Here is a 20,861-nt window from a genome sequence, read left to right on the forward strand (position 1 = left end):
TCGGATTGGCAGCATGCCTCAGCCCACCTTTTATAGAAACGGTTTATTCACCGACTATGGAATCGCGAATCGTGGGCAAAACGTCAGGACAGAATACTTCTGGAACATGGCCATACAGCCCGGAAAACATACAACAACCCTATGGAATCTCATTCCCAAAAAGACAACAAGAAGAGCAAGAACGTGGCTTGAGAGGCTATATGAAACGATGAGTCAATTTTGGGTCAATTTTTTCAAAAATGACCGATAAAATATATATGTTAGGAAACCCGAAACTAGATTTGTCCTGTCTGCCTATGTGGAATATGTTCAGCTCAAACAATTGGTCTAGAAACATGAAAACATCGCTTTCATAGACTCATGGAAAGAACTCCGAGGCCACCTTTTTGCAAGACACAATCAAAGCCTTCCCAACAGCTGGCCATTCCACCTTTGCTTAAAAACCTCAAGAGAAGGAGACTCCACCAGATTCCAAGGCAAGTTAAGTTCCTAGTCCTCACGGGTTGTCAGATGCTCCTGAAAACAAGCAAGGGATTGTTTGCTCAAGATAAAATGGTTTCCTTTTCCGTCATGGAGGAAGGCTTGGTGAAGCTCCGCCGGGGGATCATGGAGTGAACCGTATCCTCGCTCAGTGCACTGGCCAGCCGGGACAAGACGGTCACCTTGAATTTTTGGAAATCCTGGCCCAAGAAGACATACAGGACTGGGTTCATGCAACTGTTGGAAGCCGCCACAGCCGTGACGATAGGAAGCCCAAGCTTCAGGACAGACGCTGGGATGTAGCGGTGCTGGGTTTCCAGGAGGTGAAGTGCATGGTAGGGACACCAGCACAGGAAGAAGGTCAGGATGATGGCGACGATGATCTTCATGGGCTTCTTGGACTTGGCCAGGCGGTTCCGTTTCAGCCGGACGATGATGACGGCGTAGCACGCGGTGATGACGATCAGCGGCAGGACGAAGCTCACCACGAAGCGAGTGAGGGTGACCGCCGTGTGGATCTGCTCGCCCAGGGGGTGGTCCAACGGCGACGACGACATGGAGAAGTTGTTGAAGCAAATGAGGTGATCGCGCACGAGTCCGGTGTCGCGGAAAACCAGGGATGGGGAGCTCATGACGAAGCCGAGGGCCCAGACGGCGAGGCAAGCCAACCAGGCGGTCTTGGCATTGCGGTGGTTTTGCGACCAGACGGGGAAGACTACCAACATGCAGCGGTCGAAGCTGATCGTGGTCAGCAAGAAGACGCTGGTGTACATGTTGAGGTTGAGGAGCATGGAGTTGACCTTGCACATGCCTCGGCCAAAGAGCCAGTGGTAGCCCAGGGCGGTGTAGGCGATGTTCAAGGGCAGGAAGACGTTGAAGAGGAAGTCGGCGGCGGCCAAGTTGAGGAACCAAATGATGCTGACCGACTTCTTCATCTCAAAGGTGATCATGGCGATGACCAAGCCGTTGCCCAACAAGCCCAGGAGGCAGGTGACGCTGTAGATGATGACAGCGAGGAACTGGACAACCAGCTGCACTGTCGGGGTGGAGTTTTCCTGAATGGTTTCTCTGGTGGTGAAATTACTGTCATAGTAGTAATCAATGGGATAATCCTCAGTGGTCCCCATAACCTGTTGGTCAATAAAAAATAAAATTAATAATAATATAATAATATACCGTATATACTCAAGTATAAGCTGACCCGAATATAAATTACATGAATTCAGGCATCAGTAGGTTAAATGTTTTTGAATATTTATATAAAGCTCAAATTTAAGATAAGACTGTCCAACTTTGATTAAATCATTATTTTCATCGTCTTCAATGTAAATGTGATTATGTATCTTTTAATAATAATAGAGTAATAGATCGTCTCTTGTGGAATTCTAGGGTTTGTAACTTAAGTGAGGCCCAGGACCTCCGTAAACTACAAATCCCAGGATTCCAACAGAAGCCATGCTTTCATGGTGGGGATTGTTGCTGTTTCCATTTTGGTGAGGTTATAATGCTGGAATACCTTGCGTTTCTCCTCCGCTTTCTATATAATGTCTGGGGTTTTTGTCAATTTAGTTGCTCATGAGCTGCTTTCGTGCATTTCTCCGTCCCCTGGAAGAGAAGAAACGCAGACATTAGGCATGCAATTGACTGACATTGCGAAGTTGAAGTGGCCACTCCAGGGCTCTATAAGCACAAAGTGATCGATCAATTCACTGGATGACTGCTTGATCGATATCCTGCCTTTCCCTCCATACAAGACCTGAGATTCGGCTCGCGAACAATGAAACCCAGGTACAGCTTGAAAACAACACAACTTTTTGATAGAAAAGTTAGAAAAGAATTGAGCTGAAACTCCTTTGAACTCGGTTTGCAGAGACGCAAGGAAGCTGAGGACAAAGGGAGACAAGAGAGGGAAAACGGGACATTTTAGGAACGATGGAAAAAATGGCATGGGGGTGGAAGAGTTGGAGAGCACACTACCAATCAACAGTAGCTAAAGATTACATTTTATTTATTTATTTACAGTATTTATATTCCGTCCTTCTTTCTCACCCCGAAGGGGACTCAGGGCGGATCACATTACACATATAAGGCAAACATTCAATGCCTTAACATAGAACAAAGACAGAGACAAACGCAGGCTCCGAGCTGGCCTCGGACCCATGACCTCTTGGTCAGAGTGATTTGTTGCAGCCGGCTGCAGCTGGCTGCTCACCAGCCTGCACCACAGCCTGGGTCTTTGTTTGATGAAACCTTGAGCTTTCTCCTCCCGAGAGAGATGGTGCTTCACCAACAACAACTCCCAGGACCCCATAGCACGGAGCCAGGGCAGTAATGATAGATACTAATTTCACATATGCATTTCCCCCTGAAACGTTTGCAAATCCCTCTCTCTGTGTGTGTGTGTGCGTGCGTGTGCATTTCCCCTACAATATTTGCAAGCCACACATATATATATATATATTCATATCTATCTAGATATGTCTATATATATTTGTGTGTTATTTCCCCCCTGTAATATTTGCAAAAATAATGTAGATGTATGGCTACAGATACACAGGTACATGGATCTATATGTATAAAGGATTTGCAAAGACCTGCAAACATATGAGGGCAAATTCATATATAAAAATAATGTATATGTATGGCTACAGATACACAGGTACATGGATCTATATGTATAAAGGATTTGCAAAGACCTGCAAACATACGAGGGCAAATTCATATATAAAAATAATGTATATGTATGGCTACAGATACACAGGTACATGGATCTATATGTATAAAGGATTTGCAAAGACCTGCAAACATATGAGGGCGAATTCATATATAAAAATAATGTATATGTATGGCTACAGATACACAGGTACATGGATCTATATGTATAAAGGATTTGCAAAGACCTGCAAACATACGAGGGCAAATTCATATATAAAAATAATGTATATGTATGGCTACAGATACACAGGTACATGGATCTATATGTATAAAGGATTTGCAAAGACCTGCAAACATACGAGGGCAAATACATATATAAAAATAATGTATATGTATGGCTACAGATACACAGGTACATGGATCTATATGTATAAACGATTTGCAAAGACCTGCAAACATATGAGGGCAAATTCATATACAAAATTAATGTATACAGATAGATAGATACACATATAAAGGTACATAGAGATGGCAAAAGCTTGCAAAGTGTTAATGCCTATATATCTGTAGGAGAGTTTAAGGAATATTTCAGGGGAAAATGCTTTCATAAGATTAATGAATATTTATTTTATTTATTTATTTACAACATTTATATCCCGCCCTTCTCAACCGAGGGGACTCAGGGCGGCTTGCAAAAATTGGCAAAATTTAATGCCCAAAATACAATCATAAAACAAAACAATAACAGATCTATTAATAACATTGTTAAAACACATTATAATATATGTATTCTTCATATTCCTGACTTGCAAGGGTGTCTCTCTTTTCAAAACATTCCCTTGATTAAGAGCGAGGGAGGCTTTGCAAAAGAAAACACACTGATAGGGAGGAGAAGAGAGAAATAGATCACATATTGCAAGCAGTAGCCTGCAGGGAGGCTTTGCAAAAGAAAACACATTGATAAGGGAGGAGAAGAGAGAAATAGATCACATATTGCAAGCAATAGCCTACAGGGAGGCTTTGCAAAAAAAAAAACACTGATAAGTGAGGGGAAGGGGGAAATAGACCACATATTGCAAGCAATAGCCTGCAGGGAGGCTTTGCAAAAGAAAAAAACACTGATAAGGGAGGAGAAGAGAGAAATAGATCACATATTGCAAGCAATAGCCTGCAGGGAGGCTTTGCAAAAGAAAAAAACACTGATAAGGGAGGAGAAGAGAGAAATAGATCACATATTGCAAGCAATAGCCTGCAGGGAGGCTTTGCAAAAGAAAAAAACACTGATAAGGGAGGAGAAGAGAGAAATAGATCACATATTGCAAGCAATAGCCTGCAGGGAGGCTTTGCAAAAGAAAAAAACACTGATAAGGGAGGAGAAGAGAGAAATAGATCACATATTGCAAGCAATAGCCTGCAGGGAGGCTTTGCAAAAGAAAAAAACACTGATAAGGGAGGAGAAGAGAGAAATAGATCACATATTGCAAGCAATAGCCTGCAGGGAGGCTTTGCAAAAGAAAAAAACACTGATAAGGGAGGAGAAGAGAGAAATAGATCACATATTGCAAGCAATAGCCTGCAGGGAGGCTTTGCAAAAGAAAAAAACACTGATAAGGGAGGAGAAGAGAGAAATAGATCACATATTGCAAGCAATAGCCTGCAGGGAGGCTTTGCAAAAGAAAAAAACACTGATAAGGGAGGAGAAGAGAGAAATAGATCACATATTGCAAGCAATAGCCTGCAGGGAGGCTTTGCAAAAGAAAAAAACACTGATAAGGGAGGAGAAGAGAGAAATAGATCACATATTGCAAGCAATAGCCTGCAGGGAGGCTTTGCAAAAGAAAAAAACACTGATAAGGGAGGAGAAGAGAGAAATAGATCACATATTGCAAGCAATAGCCTGCAGGCTCTGTTGCCGGCCTTGACCTTGACCCGATTATAAGCCGGGGAGGCTTTTTGAGCTCATAAATAAGGGCTCAAAAACCTGGCTTATCTTTGACGGTAATACAGTCCTAGAGATGTGGATGCTGAAATCGATTGGGGGGAATTGGACTTGGCTAGAGGTCTACAACGTGAGGTTGGACCGGAGTATTTGAGTGGTCGATGCTGGAGGTCAGACTAGATGGCCCTTGGGGATCCCTAATGCTGTTGGTATGACCCTCATTTCAGGTTTCCTGGGCAAAATCCATCCAGATGTTTCCCAAGGGGGGCTTTGTCTTGGAATCAGGGCAAATGGCAAACAAATAGGGAAGGAACATCTCAACCGTTTCAAGAACTTCTCCTGGGCTTTCTTCCCACTCATCTGCCTTCGTATGTGGACCCAAATGCCTCTCCAGCTGTGCGCATGAATGGGCCTTTATGCGAGCGGTGAAACCAGGCACCTCCCGTTATTTATCCTGGCCGTTGCCAGCCAATGACTGAGCATGGAAAGTCAGGGACCAGCTGGGTTTGGGACGACCACAGAAGGCATTCAGATTTGGGCTCCACAAACCGCCCGGTGTTTGGAGTGTGGGTTTGTGGTACCCAGAGCTTGGACGGCCATCTCTCCGGAGGGCTCTTGTGATGGAAAAGTACCCTGGACTGCCTCCAAGGAGAGCAAAGCCAAGGAGGGGAAGCCGCTCCCAAGCAACATACAGCTGTTTTGGCCGCTCTGAGATTCAGAGAAAAAACTCGACCTGACTCTCCCCCACTTCCGATGACCTCACTTGCTCTTTTCCCCTTGGAATCAGGAACATTTGTGCCTCTAGATTTGCTAGGCTTGGACTCCATCTCTCCTTTCTCCTTGGCTTGAGGGAGCTTTGGAAGGAAGAGAGAGTTTAGAGACATTGGAGCAAACAACTTCAACAGGGAAGCGTGTAAGGTCGGGCATTTACACACGAAAAAACAAATGACATGCATACATTGAGGATGGAAAACACATAGCTTGCCAATGCAATGGAATCTTGCCTTAAGAGTATCCTAACGTACGAGCATTTTGAGTTAAGAACCGTCGCTCAGCCCTGGTTTTGCTTTGACATACGAGCAGTGTTTTGAGTTAAGAGTCAGGGCTTTAGGGCTTCAAGGGAGCAGCCTCTGGGCCTCGTGTTCTTGTCCACTTTGGGAAATTTATTTATTTATTTATTCATTTATTATTTAGACTTATATGCCGCCACTCCCCTAGGGCTCGGGGCGGCTTACAAGAACAGGCTAAAATCAACAATTTAAAAACATCTTAAAATTGCCCTCCGCTTTTCTCTTCTCCGCTTTGAGGAACTTTGGGTTACTTGACTTTTGTGTGGTTTTGATTCCCGGTATGTTTGGCTTCATGAAGAGAGAGTGAGTGTGTGAAGGAGGCTGGAAGGAGGACAGGGGGAAGAAGAAAAGGAAGTTTATCCATGCCTCACAACCTCTGAGGATGCCTGCCATTGGTGTGGGCGAAACGTCAGGAGAGAATACTTCTGGGACATGGCCATACAGCCCAAAAGACATACAACAACCCTGTGATCCCGGCCATAAAAGCCTTCGACGACACAAGAAAAGGATGCTTCTGCCCTTTCACTTTGTGCTTCCTTGCCACAACTTTGTGCTTCTTCTGTTTTAAAGTTGATTTTAATTTCTTTGTTATCGATCCATGTGAACGTGCATGAATCAATGCACATGTATAAAGTACATGTACTTATTTAAAAACACATAACAAAAATTTGGGGAGTGGAACAGAATGCATTTCAAGTGGGAATTTTTGCTTTAAGAGGGATTTGAGTCACTCTTAACTCAAGGCATCACTGTAGGACGTGAGAAAGGGATCCAGGGTTCTTAGCAGATCCCAAAGGAGCCTCCGGTGGCCTAGGGGATAAAAGCCTTGTGACTTGAAGGTTGGGTTGCTGACCTGAAGGCTGCCAGGTTCAAATCCCACCTGGGGAGAGCACGGATGAGCTCCCTCTCTCAGCTCCAGCTCCATGCAGGGACATGAGAGAAGCCTCCCACAAGGATGGTAAAAACATCAAAACATCCGGGCAACGTCCCCTGGGCAACATCCTTGCAGACGGCCAATTCTCTCACTCCAGAAGCAACTCCAGTTGCTCCTGACACGGAAAAAAAAGCAGATCCCAAGCCGACTCATGTTCAGGAGTCAAGAATGTGATGCGACAGCTAGAAAGGTCAATACTATCCTAGGAGGGAGCTTGTTTTGTACAGCTGCAGGGATTTGAACACAGACCAAGAGATTGACATTACAAGAGAAGAAATTCCGCAGAAATATTAAGAGCGGCAAGACCTGTTCAGCAGTTGAGATTGTAAACAGAGGCTTGGATGAGCATTGTTCAAGAATGCTTTAGTTGTGCCTTGCTGCCTGGCAGAAGGGGCTTGGACTAGATAGACTTTGGAGTCCCTTTTAACTCAAATTATTCTAAATTATTTGACGAAACCTCCCAGTTTTCCAATGCTAAAGTTTTTCACAAGTTGCCCCTTATGTGTTCAAACTGCACTTGGAAAGGAAATAAATCCATCCATCTCAGGCTGGTTCGGGGACTCTGGGAGCTGGAGTCCCAAAAGGGAAGATTTCCAAACAGGACAAGACTCTGAACCGGACCGACTCCTCCTCTTTGGCTCAGTCGCTTTCGAAAGCCTTTCGGAAAACCAACGCACAGCTGGACTCTCTGAAATCCAAGCATGAAATAGAAGGAATGGGCTCGTTCTCGGCTATTGCCAAAAGCGAACAGAACTGTGCTCGTGGGAACCCGTTTCAGTACGAACGACAAACAGATGTCATTTTCGTGACATCACATACGTGGTTATAGCGTATTCAACAAGGTACCCTATAACCCTCTGTCAAAAAAACTACCGTATATACTTGAGTATAAGCCGACCCGAATATAAGCCGAGGCACCTAATTTTACCACAAAAAAACTGGGAAAACATTGACTCCAGTATAAGCCAAGAGTGGTAAATTTCAGAAATAAAAACAGATACCAATAAAATTACATTAATTGAGGCATCGGTAGGTTAAATGTTTTTGAATATTTACACATAGCTCTAATTTAAGATAAGACTGTCCAACTCTGATTAAATCATTATTCTCATCTTCTTCAATGTCAATGTACTTATGTATCCTTTTAAAAATAATAGAGTAAAATAATACATGTAATAATAATAATAATAATAATAATAATAATAATAATAATAATAATAATAATACATGTACAGTAGAGTCTCATTTATCCAAGCTAAACAGGCCGGCAGAACGTTGGATAAGCAAATATGTTGGATAATAAGGAGAGATTGAGGAAAAGCCTATTAAACATTAAATTAGGTTATGACTTTACAAGTTAAACGGGCCGGCAGAACGTTGGATAAGCGAATATGTTGGATAATAAGGAGATATTAAGGAAAAGCCTATTAAACATCAAACTAGGTTATGATTTTACAAATTAAGCACCAAAACATCATGTTATACAACAAATTTGACAGAAAAAGTAGTTCAATACTCAGTAATGTTATGTTGTAATTACTGTATTTACGAATTTAGCACCAAAATATCACAATATATTGAAAACATTGGCGACAAAAATGGCTTGGATTATCCAGAGGCTTGGATAAGCGAGACTCTACAGTAGCAATAAAGGGAGTAAAATAATAAATATAATAATATGATCAGAGTGAAATCAATGTATTATTAATAATAATAAAAACAGAGTAAAATAAATGTTATAGTAGCAACCATAACAGAGAAAAATAATAAATGTAATAATACCAATAATAATAGAGAAAAATAATAAATGTAATAATACCAATAACAATAGAGAAAAATAATATATGTAATAATACCAATAATAATAGAGAAAAATAATAAATGTAATAATACCAATAACAATAGAGAAAAATAATATATGTAATAATACCAATAATAATAGAGAAAAATAATAAATGTAATAATACTAATAATAATAGAGAAAAATAATAAATGTAATAATACTAATAATAATAGAGAAAAATAATAAATGTACCATATATTCTCGAGTATAAGCTGACCCAAATATAAGCCAACCAGGACCCTCACCCGAGTAGAAGCCGAGGGGGGCTTTTTTATCATCATCATCATCATCATCATCTAATTACTTATTAATCGCTCTCCATCCAAGATGCTCTAGGCGATTTACAAGCTAAATTGTAAAGGATAAAAATACATTCAGTCTTAAAAAAAGGGCTGAAAAACTAGGCTTATACTCGAGTATATACAGTAATCCAATGTGGGCTAGGCAAAACTACAGTTAGGTGGATTTGGAATTGGCGAGAAAGTTTGAAGTTTGAAACAACTTGAAGGCACACAACAACAATAATAATAACAACAACAGTTCCACAACGTCACCAATGTCAAAGGCTTTGAACGTTTGCAAGTTGCCGAGATCGACCAACCTGGCTTCCCGAATCTCCGACGACGAGTTCTGTCTCAGCGAAGACGAACTTCTTCGAGCGTTCATCCGTTGTGCCGCTTGGGTTCGAAAACATCAGCAGAAGGCGACCCACATCTCCGAGGCCGAGCAATCTTTGTGGTTCTCTTTCAGGTCCAGAGATGTTCGGGTTTCCGCGCCCGACTGGGGAGCATCCTACGGAAAGCGGCTTTTGCTCGGCAGCGAAGGAAGTGGTTTTCAGATAGGAAACGGTGGCGGCTTCCCCATTCTGGTCGCAAGCCGACTCAGCACCCGGGACCGGCCAGAGAAGGGACTAGACTCAGCATCTTTTGGGCCCCATGGACAGCAACAAGGATCACCGAGAAAGCCAAACTTTTTCAGCCACAAAGCCCTCTTTGAAGGAAAAATATATTACGAGTTTTGAATGAAAAGTAATGCCTCCACCTTCGTTACTTGGGTTTGGATGGGAATATTTTAATAAATCAAATGCAGAAATAATCCTCTTAACTACCACTATTCACTTTTCCACATCATCACCAGACAATTGGATACATTTCTGCCAACAATGAGCAAGTTTTCTGAAGCTGTCACGGAAGAAGTCGACACTCGGTTTCCACAACCAACGTCTCGCAGGCCCCAACTTCCGACAGCCAAGCAAAGCAATAATGTGACCTACACGTTCTTGTGAAATGCTGATTATGCTGGAAATTTCTCTCTGAGTGATACGACGATTGTCGTGAATCAATCTGTCAACCTTTTCGTTGTGAAACTCGGTGGTTGCTGTCACAGGACGTCCAACTCTTTGTTGGTCACGCAAATCAGATGTTCCCACCTCAACATCGCCCAACGAAGCACAGGACTCACATCAACACAACCACCATAAACAGTTGCATTCTCTGGTGAATCTCCTTTGGGGTGACACCTTCTGCCATCAAGAATGCAATGACTGCACGTTGCTTAAGTCGCATTGACCGACCGTCTGCGCAGGGTTCCATACTTCGCCCTTTAACAACACAACCGTTCAATGCTAAGGTTTCCCCGTCTGCGCAGGGTTCCCTACTTCGCACTTTAACAACACAACCTTTCAATGCTAAGGCTTCTCCGTCTGCGCAGGGTTCCATACTTGGCACTTTAACAACACAACCGTTCAACGCTAAGGCTTCCTCGTCTGCGCAGGGTTCCATATTTCGCATTTTAACAACACAACCGTTCAATGCTAAGGCTTCCCCGTCTGCGCAGGGTTCCATACTTGGCACTTTAACAACACAACCGTTCAACGCTAAGGCTTCCTCGTCTGCGCAGGGTTCCATATTTCGCATTTTAACAACACAACCGTTCAATGCTAAGGCTTCCCCGTCTGCGCAGGGTTCCATACTTGGCACTTTAACAACACAACCGTTCAATGCTAAGGCTTCCCCGTCTGCACAGGGTTCCATACTTCGCACTTTAACAACACAACCGTTCAATGCTAAGGCTTCCCCGTCTGTGCAGGGTTCCATACTTCGCACTTTAACAACACAACCGTTCAATGCTAAGGCTTCCCCGTCTGTGCAGGGTTCCATACTTCGCACTTTAGCAACACAACCATTCAATGCTAAGGCTTCCCCGTCTGCGCAGGGTTCCATACTTCGCACTTTAACAACACAACCGTTCAATACTAAGGCTTCCCCGTCTGTGCAGGGTTCCATACTTCGCACTTTAACAACACAACCGTTCAATGCTAAGGCTTCTCTGTATGCGCAGGGTTCCATACTTCGCACTTTAACAACACAACCGTTCAATGCTAAGGCTTCTCCGTCTGCGCAGGGTTCCATACTTCGCACTTTAACAACACAACCGTTCAATGCTAAGGCTTCTCTGTATGCGCAGGGTTCCATACTTCGCTCTTTAACAACACAGCCGTTCAATGCTAAAGCTTGCGTTGTTTGAAAATGCCATTTTTTTATTTGCACAAAATGCATAAAATTGTGGGTGAACTACAACTCACATCATGCCAGGTTAACCCCGGGAAACTCCATCAGTACTTAAAGTTTGTTATGTTGGGCAAGTTTGCTCTGGATCCTCCTGGCTCTGTGTGTTCTTCTTTGTCACGGATGTTCAGCCATAAATGGGAGTCCTCCAGGAATAGCAACCCACTGGCCACAACCCGGGTGAGTCACGCCAAGCTGGGGCTTTGGTCCGAAGTGGATGCCAGTGCGGTTTTCCGGGGCCACCATGAAGCGCCGCAGCTCTAACATCTTGATCCACGTGGCCTTAGTTACCTCTGCGTTCACATCATGGCATTTGTACAGTTGTACATTGAATATTGAAAATCTCGAGGAGCTCTTTCCAAAGCTGTTCAAAATCATCCAACAAGCAACTCTAGAATCTCTATCTTTATTTATATCTAAGGCCAAGGCTTTCCCCGAAGAGCCGGCGTTGTCCGTAGACACCTCCGAGGTCATGTGGCCGCATGACTGCATGTAGTGTCGTTACTTTGCGCCTGAGCGATACCTATTGATCTACTCACATTTGTGTGTTTTCAAACTGCTAGGTTGGCAGAAACTGAGGCTAACAGCAGGAGCTCACCCCACTCCCCGGATTCAAACCACCAACCTTTCAGTCAGCAAGTTCAGCAGCTCAGCGGTTTAACTCTATGTGCCACCGGGGGCTCCATATCTATATCTATCTATATCTACGAGGGTTGAATGAAAAGTAATGCCTCCACCTTCGTTACTTGGGTTTGGATGGGAATATTTTAATAAATGTGACGCAGAAATAATCCTTAGAATGTGCTCTTTAATTACCACTATTCACTTTTCCACATAATCGCCAGACAATTGAATACATTGGATAAGTTTTCTGAAGCCGTCACGGAAGAAGTCGACACTCTGTTTCCGCAACCGGCGTCTTACCGGACCCATTACTCGCCCAACGACACACAGGACTCACATCAACACCATCACCATAAACAGTTTGCATTCTCTGATGAATCTCCTTTGGGGCGACACCTTCTGCTGTCAAGAATTCAATGACTGCACATTGCTCAAGTCGCATTGACCGACCGTCTGCACAGGGTTCCATACTTCGCACTTTAACAACACAACCGTTCAATGCTAAGGCTTCCCGCCCAATGGAAATGTAGAGGAGACTCTACTGAACAAGACAGTACCTGCTGCATACTAGTACTGCCATCTGTCGAGGAGTTACGAAGGTGGAGGCATTACTTTTCATTCAACCCTCGTATCTATTTAATAAAAATCAGTGTTTGAATGTATGTTTGTGTATGTGTATGTATGTATGTATGTCTGTATGTATGTATGTGGCAATGTTTTGACTCCCACTTCCACAGGACAATGCGACCTTCCCGAATGACGGACCTGGACCAAACTTGACACACAGAACCCCAAGACCCACATCACGTCCTGGTGATGTTTGGGGGAGGACAGACCATGGATGATGGGATTTGCAGTACTTTCAATCGCTTCGCCTCCTGCAGACCACTGTGACCCCACCAATGATGGATCAGAACCAAACTTGGCACACAGAGCCCCCATGACCCACTTTATGTACTGGTGTGGTTTGGGGGAGGATGGAGCATGGATGATGGGATTAATAATAATAATAATAAAATAATAATAATGAAAATAATAATAATAATAATAATAATAATAATAATAATAATAATAATAACAATAATAACCTCATGGGACATCCAGTCCAACCCCCATCTGCCATGCAGTCAAAGCTCAATTAAAGCACCCCCGACAGATGGCCAGATGGCTCTGGGGGCTTCTCCCTTGCCATTTCCCCCACACTTGTGTTGTGTCCTGGCCCAGCTGCCGATTGCACAACCGGCCGGAGGAGGAGGAGGAAATGTGCTCATTTGGAAGGGGAATCGAATCTCTCGCCAACACCAACAGATGGGTCTCGTGTGCTTTTAATGGAATAGTTTAAAGAGGGTTTGCGGTTTGGTTACAAATGGTATAGTAAGGTTCTATCTATCTATCTATCTATCTATCTATCTATCTATCTATCTATCTATCTATAGCGCCCAAACAAGAGTCAAAGAACATGAAAGGCACTGCAGACTAATTCAACCAGAGAAATCAGCCATAGCAGAGCATTTGATGAACCAGCCTGGACACAGAATACTATTTGAGAACACAAAAATGCTGGACCATTCTAACAACTATCATGTCAGACTACACAGAGAAGCCATTGAAATCCACAAGCATGTGGACAACTTCAACAGAAAGGAAGAAACCATGAAAATGAACAAAATCTGGCTACCAGTATTACAAAACTCAAGAATCAGAACAGTAAATAAAAAGCAATACTCTGAAAACAGAGGATTTCCAGACATGAATCAACCTAGGGCAGTTAACGACTCTAAACAAAGGATGCCCCAGAGGCAGGAAGAAGGCAGCAGATAAGCTTTTCAATGCTAATTAAAGTGATTAACTACACACATTCACACTGACCTCTCTCACCCTAGACTTTCCACAGATATATATTTACCTCTTTGCTTAGTTTTCTCCATACCTCACAACCTCTGAGGATGCCTGCCATAGATGTGGGCGAAACGTCAGGAGAGAATGCTTCTGGAACATGGCCACACAGCCCGAAAGACACACAACAACTCTATCTATCTATCTATCTATCTATCTATCTATCTATCTATCTATGTATCTATCTCGTTCATCGTGTATGGAAACAAAGCACAACTAATACGTGGTGAACCAGATAGATAAATATGGATGGATGAATGGATGGATGGAGAAGAAGAGCAAGAGACAGAGGATGGATAGATGCTATGTTGGGTGAAAGGTAGGATATTTATAAATTGATAGATTGGTTATTATTATTACTATTAGGAGCCCCCGGTGGCACAATGTGCCGGCAGGATTGCTGACCGAAAGGTTGAATTTCGGATCTGGGGGGCGGGGTGAGCTCCCATCCGTCAGCTCCAGCTCCATGCGGGGACATGAGAGAAGCCTCCCACAAGGATGGTAAAACATCAAAACGTCCAGGCAACGTCCTTGCAGAGGGCCAATTCTCTCACACCCGAAGCGATTGGCTGTTTCTCAAGTCGCTCCTGACATGGAAAAAAAATATGATTATTATTACAAAGGCTGTATGGTCATCTGTTGGAGGTGCTTTGATTGTGCCTTTCCTGCGTGGTAGGACTGAATGGCCTCTGGGGTTTCTTCTTCTTCTTCTGTTGTTGTTGTTGTTGTTGTTACAAAGGCTGGATGGCGAGTAGAATAATAGTAATAATAATAATAACAATAATAATAATAATAGCAGAAACCCCAGGGGCCATCCAGTCCAACCCCTTTCTGTCATGCAGGAAAAGCACAATCAAAGCACACCCAACAGATGGCCACCCAGCCTTCACAATAATACTAATAATACTAATACTACTACTCCTAATAGTAATAATAATAATAACAATAATAATAGCAGAAACCCCATGGGCCATCCAGTCCAACCCCCTTCTTCCATACAGAAAATGCACCATCAAAATACCCCCAACAGATGGCCACTCAGCCTTCACAATACTACTACTACTAATAATAATAGTAATAATAATAATAACAATAATAGTAGAAACCCCAGGGGGCATCTAGTCCAACCCCCTTCTTCCATACAGGAAAAGCACCATCAAAGCACCCCCAATAGATGGCCACCCAGCTTTCACAATAACACTACTACTACTACTACTACTACTAATAATAATAATAGTAATAATAATAACAACAATAATAGCAGAAACCCCAGGGGCCATCTAGTCCAACCTCCTTCTTCCATACAGGAAAAGCACCATCAAAGCACCCCCAACAGATGGCCACTCAGCCTTTGCAATAATACTAATAATACGAATAATTCTAATAATAATAGTAGGAACCCCAGGGGCCATCCAGTCCAACCCCTTTCTGTCATGCAGGAAAAGCACAATCAAAGCACCCCCAATAGATGGCCACCCAGCTTTCACAATAACACTAATACTACTACTACTACTACTAATAATAATAATAGTAATAATAATAACAACAATAATAGCAGAAACCCCAGGGGCCATCTAGTCCAACCTCCTTGTTCCATACAGGAAAAGTACCATCAAAGCACCCCCAATAGATGGCCACCCAGCTTTCACAATAACACTAATACTACTACTACTACTACTACTACTACTAATAATAATAATAATAGTAATAATAATAACAACAATAATAGCAGAAACCCCAGGGGCCATCTAGTCTAACCTCCTTCTTCCATACAGGAAAAGCACCATCAAAGCACCCCCAACAGATGGCCACTCAGCCTTTGCAATAATACTAATAATACTAATAATTCTAATAATAATAGTAGGAACCCCAGGGGCCATCTAGTCCAACCTCCTTCTTCCATACAGGAAAAGTACCATCAAAGCACCCTCAACAGATGACCACTCAGCCTTTGCAATAATACTAATAATACTAATAAATCTAATAATAATAGTAGGAACCCCAGGGGCCATCTAGTCCAACCTCCTTCTTCCATACAGGAAAAGTACCATCAAAGCACCCTCAACAGATGACCACTCAGCCTTTGCAATAATACTAATAATACTAATAAATCTAATAATAATAGTAGGAACCCCAGGGGCCATCTAGTCCAACCTCCTTCTTCCATACAGGAAAAGTACCATCAAAGCACCCTCAACAGATGACCACTCAGCCTTTGCAATAATACTAATAATACTAATAAATCTAATAATAATAGTAGGAACCCCAGGGGCCAACTAGTCCAACCTCCTTCTTCCATACAGGAAAAGTACCATCAAAGCACCCTCAACAGATGACCACTCAGCCTTTGCAATAATACTAATAATACTAATAAATCTAATAATAATAGTAGGAACCCCAGGGGCCATCTAGTCCAACCTCCTTCTTCCATACAAGAAACGCACCATCAAAACACCCCCAACAGACAGCTATCCAGCCTTTGTAGTAGTATTAGTAGTAGTAGAAGTAATAGTAGTAGTAGTAGAAACCCTAGAGGCCATTCATTCCAAGCCCCAAGGCCTCCACGGAGCACAGTTTGAGAACTCCTGTTCAACTGCATTGGTCAGGGGTCCCCAAACTAAGGCCCGGGGGCCGGATGCGGCCCTCCGAGGTCATTTACTAATACTAATAATAATACCATATAATAATATTAATTATATATTCTATATTACATATAATATTACTAATAATATTACAGTATAGTGGTATAGTTCAATATAGTAATATATAATGCTAATATTGTGCTATGCTAATAATATAATATATTGTATGTACATATAATTTGTAAGCCACTCTGAGTCCCCTTTGGGGTGAGAAGGATGTGATACAAATGTAGTAAATAAATAATAAATAAATACATTTTAGAGTTAGGCTCGCCCAAAGTCTGAAATGACTTGAAGGCACACAACAACAACAACAACAACAACAATCCTAATTAACTTGACTAAATACATAATAATAAATAAATTTTAAACTTAGGCTCGCCCAAAGTCCGAAATGACTTGAAGGCACACAACAACAACAACAATCCTACTTAACTTGACTATCTCATTGGCCAGAAGCAGGAGCACACTTCCCATTGAAATCCTGATAAATGTATGTTGGGTTAAAATTGTTTTTATTTTTAAATATTGTATTGTTCTTTCATTGTTCTTGTTGTTGTTTTTGCACTACAAATAAGACATGTGCAGTATGCATAGGAATTTGTTTGTACTTTTTTCCAAATGATAATTCGGCCCCTCAACAGTCTGAAAGATTGTGGACCGGCCCTCGGATTAAAAAGTTTGGGGACCCCTGGCATTGGTCATCCAGGTGAATTCTTCCTAGGCTGCCTCTGGGAAGCAGTTCAGGTCTTGCAAACTCAAAGCAAAAGAAGAAAATCAGAAAAACCTGTGGATGAGTGGAGTCCTGTCTCTTGCTGCCTTCGCCTTCTTTTCCCGAGGAGCCAAAGCAGCTGCTGAAGCGAGAGAATGAGAGAGAAACAAGCCACACCAGAATTTCAAGATGAGATGTATGGCCGGGGATTTGGCTTGTAAATCAGCAGCTGGGAGAGAGCGAGGGAGGAACCGAAAAAGAAGGGATGACCAAAGGAAACTGGCTGCGGTCCTGCGGGAAAGCCAAGGTGGAAGGGCTTCCTACAAAGGGCAAGCCATGCATGGGCCAGAGGAAGAGCACACTTGCCAAGAGAGGCCTATCCAAGAGCATAATAATAAAATTAATATTATTAATAATAATATTGGTATTAATATTAATAGCATTACTAACAGTATTATTAATACTAATATTATCAATATTCATATTAATATTATATTATTATTACTATTATTAATATTAATATTATTATTACTATTATTAATTTTATATTATTATTACTATTATTAATATTATTACTATTGATACAGCAAACGGGAAATGTGTGCTGGATTTCCTATCACGGAATCGCAAGTCGAACACTCCCCAAACGTTTAGGACTGTGTGATGTATTTTCGGATGATGCGCGCAGATACCAGTAATTAAGAGTATTATTATTAATATTATTAATATTGACACAAAGGCAGAATATGACACAGCAAATGAGATAGATATGCTGGATTTCCTATCACAGAATCACAAGTCGAACACTTCCCAAGCGTTTAGGACTGTGTGATGTATTTTCGGATGATGCGCGCAGATACCAGTAATTAAGATTATTATTATTAATATTATTAATATTGACACAAAGACAGACCATGACACAGCAAACGGGAAATGTGTGCTGGATTTCCTATCACGGAATCGCAAGTCGAACACTTCCCAAGCGTTTAGGACTCTGTGATGTCTTTTCGGATGATGCGCGCAGATACCAGTAATTAAGAGTATTATTATTAATATTATTAATATTGACACAAAGACAGACCATGACACAGCAAACGGGAAATGTGTGCTGGATTTCCTATCACGGAATCGCAAGTCGAACACTTCCCAAGCGTTTAGGACTGTGTGATGTATTTTCGGATGATGCGCGCAGATACCAGTAATTAAGAGTATTATTATTAATATTATTAATATTGACACAAAGACAGACCATGACACAGCAAACGGGAAATATGTGCTGGATTTCCTATCACAGAACCACAAGTTGAACACTCCCCAAGCGTTTAGGACTGTGTGATGTATTTTCGGATGATGTGCGCAGATACCAGTAATTAAGAGTATTATTATTAATATTATTAATATTGACACAAATACAGAGTATGACACAGCAAATATATGCTGGATTTCCTATCACAGAATCACAAGTCAAACACTTCCCAAGGACTGTGTGATGTATTTTCGGATGATGTGCGCAGTCCCAGTAATTAACATTATTATTATTATTATTATTATTATTATTAATAATAATAATAATAACATTATTATTAATAATATTGCCAATAATAATAATAATAATAATAATAATAATAATAATAATAATAATAATAATTTCTGATAAGCCTTATATCCCAGGATAAGATCCCAGGTTTTCTGCCAGATAATAATCTGGCATAAACAGAAAAACTGGGATCCGATCCTGGGATATAGGTTCTGTCTGGAAGGGCCCTTAATCTTGAATTGTAAGACAAGAGATTGAATCAATAGAGAAATACACAGGGATGGATGGATAGATAGGCAGACACAGAGATAAGTAGATGGATAGATAGGCAAAGATAGATAGGGATGGAACAGACAGACAAATATATATATATCCATCTAGATAAATAGATAGCTGAGCAGGTCAAACCGCCAGCTATAGAAGATCCTGCCAACCGGAAGGTTGGAAGCTCGAGCCGCGGTCAGGGTGAGCTCCCGATGTCAGCTCAAGCTACCTAGAAAGATAGATGTCAGTTGTTTTGGGTGATGGACTTTACATCCTGAATTGTCCAGCAAAACCGAAGTCAAATGACTTTCCAAGCACATCTGAAAACACATGGGATGTTGACTTCTTGTTTCTCCCGCCTCCCCGGAGGCCCCAAGGCACATGCCGCCAGGGGATTTCCCATCGAGGCCAACGCTTCCCCCTCTCCCTTTGCCCCATATTCCTGGCTTTGGAGTCTCAGCCCCGAGGCCGACATCAGCATCAGCGCACAAAGCCAATGTGGCAAGAGATGGAGATAAGAGGGAGGGAAACAGTCAGCACAAACCCGGCGCGGCTCATTGGCGATGCTCAAAGCAGACCTGCCCTAGGTGTGCACACTTGCTCTTGCCAAGGTGCCGCCTACACCTTCGCAGCGATTGCTGCCGCAGCTAAAAGAAGAACATCTCTCTCTTTCCACGCCCGGGATGCCGTGTTCGGATGGCACGGCATCGGTTGCGCCGGTTGCACGGTTTGCTCGGCTCGGGTAGTGATGTGTCTGCCTTCCTGCCCTGGCCTCCCAAGCAAGTGGGTATCTTGGCCTCTCACGGAAAGGAATTTCTCAAGGAAAAGAGTTCTCTGGATAAGGGTGAACTACAACTCCCATATGCCAAGGACAATCACCCCCAAATCCCGCCATGTTGGGTCTGTGTGCCAAGTGTGGTCCACATCCATCATCTGCTGGGTTCAGTGTTCTCTGAATACGGGTGAATTATAACTCCCAGATTTCAAGGCCAATTACCCCCAAACCCCGCCATGTTGGGTGAACTACAACTCCCATATTCCCAGGTCAACCCTCTTCGATCCCCGCCAGTATGCACCCTTGGCCATGTTGGGTCTGTGTGGCAAATTTGGTCGAGATCCCTCATCTGCTGGATGCAATAATCTCTGAATATGGGTGAACTATAACTCTCTGATGCCCAGGTCAGTCACCCGCAAAGCCTGCCAGCATTCACAATTGTCCATGTTGGGTCTGTGTGTCAAGTTTGGTCCAGATCCGTCACTTGCTGGGTCCAGTGTTGTCTGAATACGGGTGAACTATAACTCTCTGATGCCCAGGTCAGTCACCCGCAAAGCCTGCCAGCGTTCACAGTTGGCCATGTTGAGTCTGTGTGTCAAGTTTGGTCCAGATCTGTCACTTGCTGGGTTCAGTGTTTTCTGAATACGGGTGAATTATAACTCTCTGATGCCAAGATCAATTACCCCAAAGTCCACCAGTATGCAAAGTTGGTCATGTTGGGTCTGTGTGCCAAGTGTGGTCCAGATCTGTCATTGGTGGGGTTCAGAGGGCTCACAGAATGTAGGTGAACTATAACTCCCAGAGTTAAAATTCAATCATCCCCAAAGTCCAACAGTATTCCCAGTTGGCCATGTTGAATTTCTGTGCCAAGTTTGATCCATCATTAGATGAGTTCAGTGTTCTTTGAATATGGGTGAACTATA

The 20,861-nt window shown here is 42.5% G+C and overlaps 1 protein-coding gene across 3 annotated transcripts; it reads right to left on the reverse strand.

Annotated features, from left to right (window-relative positions):
* Positions 1-26: 26 nt before the first annotated feature.
* Positions 27-17,583, reverse strand: cmklr1 (chemerin chemokine-like receptor 1). 3 transcript variants are annotated; one of them, XM_062958378.1, is made up of 4 exons: positions 17,438-17,576; positions 14,414-14,595; positions 1,997-2,085; positions 27-1,610 (listed from the first exon to the last, which is right to left on the reverse strand). In XM_062958378.1, exon 4 carries the CDS (start codon positions 1,605-1,607, stop codon positions 543-545), a length of 1,065 nt encoding a protein of 354 aa, XP_062814448.1. In that variant the 5' UTR covers positions 1,608-1,610; positions 1,997-2,085; positions 14,414-14,595; positions 17,438-17,576; the 3' UTR covers positions 27-542. The 3 variants fall into 3 exon arrangements, with proteins under 3 accessions (XP_062814448.1, XP_008115547.1, XP_003225182.1); XM_008117340.2 differs by lacking the exon at positions 14,414-14,595 and having other exon boundaries at positions 17,438-17,583; XM_003225134.4 differs by lacking the exons at positions 14,414-14,595; positions 17,438-17,576 and adding an exon at positions 9,523-10,816.
* Between the last annotated feature and the right edge of the window lie 3,278 nt (positions 17,584-20,861).

This window comes from Anolis carolinensis, chromosome X (assembly GCF_035594765.1).
Source record: "Anolis carolinensis isolate JA03-04 chromosome X, rAnoCar3.1.pri, whole genome shotgun sequence".
Lineage (NCBI taxonomy): Eukaryota > Metazoa > Chordata > Lepidosauria > Squamata > Dactyloidae > Anolis > Anolis carolinensis.

Bases quoted from the DNA above. Each gene is read 5' to 3' on its own strand.
- cmklr1 (XM_008117340.2), bottom strand. From the start codon at position 1,607: ATGGGGACCACTGAGGATTATCCCATTGATTACTACTATGACAGTAAT.